General features: G+C 34.3%; 1 protein-coding gene across 1 annotated transcript in view; it reads right to left on the bottom strand.

Moving 5' to 3' along the window:
- Positions 1 to 8,038, bottom strand: part of NAV3 (neuron navigator 3) — a 688,714-nt gene that overhangs the window by 31,769 nt on the left and 648,907 nt on the right. Inside the window, 3 exon segments of the mRNA XM_014585711.2 lie at positions 695 to 863; positions 1,147 to 1,242; positions 4,111 to 4,208. Coding sequence (XP_014441197.1) covers positions 695 to 863; positions 1,147 to 1,242; positions 4,111 to 4,208 — 363 coding nt within the window.

Raw genomic sequence — 8,038 nt, 5'->3', positions numbered from 1 at the left:
TTCCCTTGATTACCTTCTCTTTCTCTCATTGCACGTTCAGTTGTATAACGACTTAAGCTTTCAAAGAATAAAAACTGTAATGTTTGGCTAGGAATTAAGAAGGGGAACAACAGTATCTCCTTTTACTAAGCCAATTACTACCTTAATCATAAAATCAAATATTGACAAATTCCTCTATTAACCCACAGTTTATATAGATAGATTCTGATTCTTTAACATACACAGACAAGGAATAATGGAAACAAGAATGCTTCAGACCTTACATTAGCCTGTAATTAATCACATCCTCCAAAGCAAAAAAAAAAAAAAACAGGGACCAGCAGTTGTATATAAGAGATATAACAAAGAACAAATTACTTTGAAATAGACAACATATTTTTATTTCCTGTAAGATAAGGTGAAAATGGAGAAAATTTAGATATTTTAAATCCCCTAAATCACATTCCTTTTTGTGAATCTTGGTGAAATCTTCAAAGTTGCATTCCAAGTACCATAAATCAAAGAATTTAATTGTCTTTCATTTTAGTATTTTTATAAATATTTTCGTGTTTTATAAATCAACATGGATTATTTCACACTGAAACTATCCAGGTGGATTGCTATTTTTAAATATAAAAATGCAAAGAAATTAAAAAAAAGAGGAAAAAAATATTGATAAAAAATTACAACTGTGCTTTTCATTTTGTCTTTTTACCTTTCAAATTCACAGTGATGATATTATTATCTCCAACAAGGTATCCACAAGGCAGCAGTTCAGGCACTTCTAGGTTATGGGATCTAATTAAATCTCCTATACAGTAGCTAGCAATGCAGTCAGAGCTCAGACCAAGGCTAGTTGTTGTATCAATACGGAACACATATTCCTAAATTGGTACACATGAAAAAGTAATGTCAAGTCAAAACAGAGGTTCAGCTGATTTACAACAAATACAAAGCTCCTGGGGACATAAAGTTACTTGCCAAGAATTTAAGAAATGTATAATACAAGAAGTGTTATTATCAAACAAATCAAGGAAAGGAAGGTTTTTCTTTTTTTAATTTGAAATGGAAGAGAAGAAAAGATATGTTTACATTATTTCAGTTATAAAAAGAAACTGAAAAGAAATATGTTTGGAAATTAATATCACAATATCTTGTACAACTTACCTTAAAGAGACGTCTAATTACACCATCTAAGACATCCCACTTAGTTTTTCCACTAACACCAATGGATCCTATCAAATATGCCTGAGTCTTTTGATCCTAAGTAAGAACAAAATAAGGTAAGATAAAATTCAACTGTGTATTTTATTTTACTATGACATTTTATACTAAAACTTACTGTAGTTGGTGATTAATAAAACAATTATTAAACCTAAGTGTTCTACAGTAAATGGTATACATGGTGGATCTTATACCATAGCAGAATAACCAACCCAAACAAATAAACACAGTAACAGCAATTGCAACAACTAAAAAGAAAGATTATTGTATGTCCAGAGAAAATAATTCCTGACCTGTTCAGTAGTAGGAAAAGAAAAGAGACTTTAAAAAGTATATTGCATTATAATGCAGTGGGTATATTTCTGAAGAGAAATAGCTTGGTAGGAGGGAAATGGTGAGAATGATAGAGCAGTATCATATGAATCCTAGAACTCCATTTTCCTATTTTGTGATCTTATCTTTGATAGGGTCAAACCCCAGTTTTTTCACTTATTAATTTTAATCTAAAATCCAATTTGGCTTTATGAAATAAGATATCAATGGCAGGATGACACTTACATATTTATAAAACAGGCCCATTCTGAGTTTATAAAAAAAAGGTACCATTTAAAAGAACTTGTCAGAGAAATCAGCAGTACTTATTTAACTTTATAATACAACAAATAATCCTAAATCTATCTTTTTGTAGGATGGGATATTGAAGAATTTATGCATATATTAGATTTCTGGATATATTAGAAAAGGAAATAATTCATGATTTATAGTATAACTGGAACCTCTTTTATAGTGACTGGAAATGGTTACATGAAATAGTTATTATACGGGTAGATATAATTAGATAGTTTTTATATTACAATCTAGGTATAAATCACCAAGAATGAGATACTTTAGGGTTGGTAGTCAACCCTTCTAATGTTGAGTGAAGTGTTGAAAAGACATGAATTCTATTACACACAAGTGCTACCTAATTAAGGAGCATTACTAAGCTGACTTAGAGCCTCAATTTCTTTATCTGTAACATTTAGCACTATAAGGATAAATGATGAACAGCATTATATAATCTGAGTTAGAAGCCAAAATCTTTTTCAGAAAGAAATGAGAAATTCACAGCTGAATGGTTATGAAATTTTTCTTTCTTTTTGAATACTCGGACAGAATGTTTCTTCCCTTGTCAAAGCTCTAACTCCCTGCTATGACAATAGTTGAGGTGGGGCCTTTGGGAGGAGATATGGGTTAGAAAAGATCACAAAGGTGGGGCCTTTAAGATGAAATTAGTGACCTTAGAGTTGCCTCTCTTTTCCTCTCCATCCACCAACACTGCAGTAAGGCCCTGTGAGGACAAAGTGAGAAGGTGACCATCTCGAAGAGAGAGTCTATACCAGGAACCAAACTGGCCAGCACTTTGATCTTGGACTTCCAGTCTCCAGAACTGTGAGAAAATCCTTTATTGTTAAAGCTCTCAGTCCATGACATTTAGTTACAATAGTCCAAAAATTCTAGGACAACTACTGTCTTAGAAGCATTTTTTTTTAAATCAACATATATTTGAATTATTTTGGAAAGTAAAACTTGATTTTTGGTGTGTTTATAACCCAGTAAAAATGAACATATACAATGCCTTATAAGCATCTGCCTTTAAATTAGAGCTAGTTAGGTTTCACTGAGACTATTACAGTCTCTGAAATAAAGATACATTTGGGAAAAGTAGGCACAATCTACAGCTCAAGCAGAAAGTTTATGGTAGTGGAATTCTTAGAACATTTGCTCAATGTAAAAATTCTCAAGCGCTAGCTCACTGTTCAAACTTAATTACTCCAATTATTTCAAACGTCAGAAGAATTTTTTGGTGTGTGTGGGAGAAAATTAAAGACTTAGAAATTTGTATTCTTAGTCATACAACTAAAAATTCAACTTTAAAAATATTTTTAGTTTTAAGAACAAGCTAGGGTCAGAATGGCACTGCCATACAAAGGCAATATTGGATTCTAAAATGTTCAAATAATTGCTGGAACTGCTATGGCCTTGCTTAAAGAGATAGACACTTAGTATTAGTGGAATTTGTGTCCTGAGTTCAGTAGAATATTAAGGAACACCAAAAAGTTCATGGAAAATGGAATAGAAGTATGAATTTATTTGGGTGCCCAAACTTTTTGAAATCCATGCATAGTTTTTTCATACTGTACATTTTTCATAATTTTTAAAGAGTTTTTTTGCTGTAGGGATGTGAGCTTGCCAGAGACATACAGAAAGAGAGAATATAGAGAAAGTGAAAAATCAGCCCCCAGGGGGGATGGCCAGGCTGTAAGCCCTTCTCCTCCATTCTCCTCTTAGGATTTTCTAGCTGCCGGGCCTGAGACTCAAACTGCAGTTGACTATGTGGGAATCCAGTGCCTTAATCACTTTGCCACTTGCTTGCCCCTTTTCATACACTTTTTCTGAAGACCCCCTCATATGCATTTTTGCAGTGAATAGAATATTAATTTAGCTTATAGTCTTTTCTATGGACAAAGATCACAGAGACAGCTCTAGTGACATGTTAATACAGATCATGAACGTTACTTATACCCTCCAAGTGATATCAAAAGAATATGTTAGACAAAATGTTTATGTCAATGTAAGTCATTCTTTTTTTTACATTTTAGAAATGGGGGGAGCTAGCAATCAATACTGTTTTCAGTGAAAGAACATGAGATATATTTAAGACACATGTCTGCCTGTATGATGATGATATTTCTTTATTCTTCCTCTCATGCTTATATAATGTACTGAGCTGATGCCAAGACAAACACCTTCTTGCCTTGGTGTTTGATAAGACACTTACTGGAACAAAAATTCAAATATAAAACACATCTGACTCATGGTAATTCTCAACTTTTGGTAATAAAGAACTTAACATTAAAGAAATACCTTTGCTCGACCATAGCCCTTGCTTATGGAAACTATAATTTTCACGCTGCGGCCATCTTTGTGTCCAGTTGCATCGGCAGCATCATCTAGCAAAATATCTACCAAATTGTAAAAGAAACACACATGATAGAGAAACATTAGCTCAGATTTGTTTTACTGTCATTGTTTTTTTCCCTTGCAGTTTCATAACTTTCAATGGGATTGGCCTCTCATTCTACCTAAGTGGTTTGAAAAACCTTGGCTTTCAAGAAGATGAATTACACTGAGTGGGCTCAAGTTTTCTTCTAAGAATTTATTTATATTTCCAGAGATCTTCACCCAAGAATGGAACATTCCTTTATATGAGAAAATAAAGTTTCTTTTTCTATTACACACAGGTCTGAGTAATACCTGAGTAATATTCAGTCACCGTTATAACCATGACAAACAGAAAAACAATTTGATTTTTCTACCCAACCTAAAATATCCACGCTCAATACCCATGCAATTTATAAATGCAAAGGTGCTGAGATTGACTGTCAACTGAAATTATTTTCAAGGATTTGGCATATAGGCAGTTATATGAGGGCTTACTTTATAGCTATAATCATTAGGTACTGTTATTGAATTTTGACCATGGCATTATATTTTCCTGCAGACGTATATTAATTATAGCTCTCTTGTACCCTTTCTGCTAATAGTTTCAAAACCAAAATAGTATTCTGGTTATCAGCTAAACATTATAGAAGCATGATAAAGCTAGCTAACCTTTAAAATACCAGCCTTTAAATGTGATTAAAGATTAATTTTCAGAATATGTTATAGAAGATGAATGGCCCATTTCAAGTATTATTAAGGTAAACTATCCCACATGTTTTTCTATGGCAATGATCCTATTATAGAGCCAGGCTTAATGTGAAGATCATGTTCTGTGCTGAAGGAAAGTCAGCTACGTGCTAAAGAGCACATGTGCCTGGTGAAAGAGGACTCAACTGTTCTCTAAATTCACAGACAAGGGCTGTGACTGTAACATGATAGAAAAACAATTTAACAAGATGGCTTCCAGAATAAAATGACTTCTATTATCCTAGTTATTAGGAATATGTAATTCTACCAAAAAAAAAAAAAAAAGCTTCTGGACTATTACAATTAAGAAACAACATTTAGAGATTGGGGAATATGAAAAATGTTGCTAGAAAATTTTAAATCATCAATCTCTTATCTTGGAATTTAATTATATTTCCCAATTAATATTCTCAATGTCTTTCACTTTTTCACCTACCCTACTTAAAACTCTTTCTTAGGAATCATTTTAGTTCTCTTGTTTCTTTCCTCAGAGGTTTAAAGGGGTTTACTGTTGGTTGTTTGTATCTAAACTTCTTGAAGTTCACAAATTACCTGTGTAATATTTTGCTCAAGTACTCATAAATTATCATAAATATTCAGCAAATATTTACTGAGCATAAAATACATCAGAAAGTGTTCTGGCCATTGGGAAAAATCAAGGAAAGAAGGAAAATAAATTCCCTGCTCTTTCTGAGCATACTTTCTTAATGAGGTAATTTCAGAATGTGTGATGTGCTCTACAAGAAATAACAGGATAGTGTAATAGAGAGCAACTGAAGGGAACCTGCTCCAGATAGAGAGGTCATTTCGGAAGGCCTCCCTGAGGAGGTGGTAATTAGAAGTAAGACCAGAGACTGAGAAGTGCTAGGCAAGCCAAGATCAGGGAAGAAGGTTTGGTCAAAAGAACAAGAGCAAGAGCTTTGATAAAAGAGCTGGGCATGTTCAAGGAAATGACAGATGTTCATGGTCGCAAAAGTGTGGAGACCAAGGGGAGGGTGAAGAGTGGTACAGAGTGGTGTGTAATGATGCTGTAGTGGGTAAGGACCACATTACATATGGCGTCATGGTCCACGACAATTGTTTAGCTGAATGCTGATCCACATATCTGCCCAACTTTGTCTTGGAATATGTTACTCATTTTACATCATATTTTGAAAAACAATGCTTAAAATATGAGATTTCTCTTGATAGCAAGGGGGGAAATTAACCCAACAAATGAGTGAATGAATGTCCTTGGTTTTTTTGTATGTGGCAAATTAAAGCAAAAATAATAGATAGTAGTTAAAAGGCCAGTTCCTGGACTTAGCCAGACCTGAGTTCGAATATTAGTTTTGCCACTTACTAGTTGCATAACATTGAGTGTATGATAATGGTCAATTTACAACTCTTGGTTTCCTCATCTATAAAATGCAGTTTAAACATCTTCTACTTTGTAGGGTTGTTTTGGTGTTCTAACCATGATTTTTATCCTCTGTATGTGTTTAGTCTAACTCCTGTTTTTGACAGGAGGAGGATCATATTGTGACTCCTTTTAAGTCTGTCCTTTTCACAGTATATTGCAAGGTTAACCATCTCAGGAAATAACTCTAGGGAAAATCAGAAAGCCTGTGAGGAGGGGCCTTTTTTTTTTTTTTCTGAAAAATAAGTTATGGTACATAGCCAATATTTTGAAGGAAAAATATGAAGATCTGCCATATTGGTCACAATCAAGTAAAATTCTGACAAAATCTGAGGCTTCTCAAGCTCTGTCTTTATTAAATGCATGCAACATGCAGTTAATATTTCAAGACCTTGACACTGTTAATTATCCTCTTGTGTGCCCATTTATCTTTTTTAAATGATCATGGACCCCAGAAAATTGTTCTATTAAAAAGCCTCATTGAAAATTCATATTTTTTAAAGAATAATTTTTGCTATAGGGTGCATGTGCTCACCAGAGAGACAGAGAGAGACAGAGAGATGGGGGGATGGCCACATCACAATCCCTTGTCCTCCATTATCCTCTCAGGCTTTTTGGCACACATGTATACATTCCCAGTGTAAATTTTAGGCCGCTCGGTCTGGGACTCGAACCAGAGTTGACTATGTAGGAGTCCAGTGATGTAACCACTATGCCATCTGCTGGCCACAAAAATTCATTTTTTAAAATGAAAACAGTCTTCTAGTTAGGAGATTTTTGTTATTATTGTTAGTTCAAATCTAAGTATCAGTATTAAAAAATAGGTAAGGAAATAAAATGATTTTGGATTAAAAACAACACATGAAATAGGTAATTAAAAAGTATGTCTTTGATCCTGCTCCCATGGTACAGGTGTTTGGACATCATTGAACAATGGCTGAGGCCACATTGCGGGGAGGGGGGGGGCTAGGTTTGGTTCTCAATCAATTTAAACAGGCCAGGTGCATGGTGTATACCTATTGTCCTAGCTAACGGAGAGGCAGGGACGGGAGGATCACCACCTGTAGAGGCCCTCTCAACCACACTTAACTCTCTGCCTCTCTACTGTACTCTATTATATTTAAAAAACCCTTAAAATTTCCCTCCAACTTTCTATAAGTTCTCAATCATGGCCATCCATGTTAAGTTCAATAAACACAGAAATTATAAATTTGACTTCTTTGGCTTTATATTTATCTTTATGAATTCTAGTATTTTCTGAATATTAATTAATAAATTTAGTTTAATGTTACTTTTTTGAGACATGATCCTGGGGAGAGAGACAGAAAAAGAGAGAGAAAGTGAAAAATCACCACTCAGGGGGAATGGCCACACCACAATCCCTTCTCTGTTCTTCTCTCAGGATTTTGGGTACACATGCACACCTGCCCAGCATGATTTTCAAGCCATTGGCTCTGGGACTCGAACTGTACAGTCAGCTATTAGGGAGTCTAGTGCCTTAACTGCCATACCTTCTGCTGGCTCCCCAGATAGTAATTTTAATTTTCAATTTTAGATGTCTGTTCTTTCCAAAACTATTTTAAGTACTAACCTTGCCTCCTTCAAGTATTATCATATTTTTATAGAATAAAACAAAATTATGTAACAGGCAGTGAAATCCTGATATTAAGCTGTCCTGTAAGATACCAGCTCTTGTCTTTCCCT

This window comes from Tupaia chinensis, unplaced genomic scaffold (genome assembly GCF_000334495.1).
Source record: "Tupaia chinensis unplaced genomic scaffold, TupChi_1.0 Scaffold000085_1, whole genome shotgun sequence".
Taxonomy (NCBI): domain Eukaryota; kingdom Metazoa; phylum Chordata; class Mammalia; order Scandentia; family Tupaiidae; genus Tupaia; species Tupaia belangeri.
Note: the sequence above shows the minus strand (reverse complement) of the source record. Positions and strands in the feature narration are given on the sequence as shown.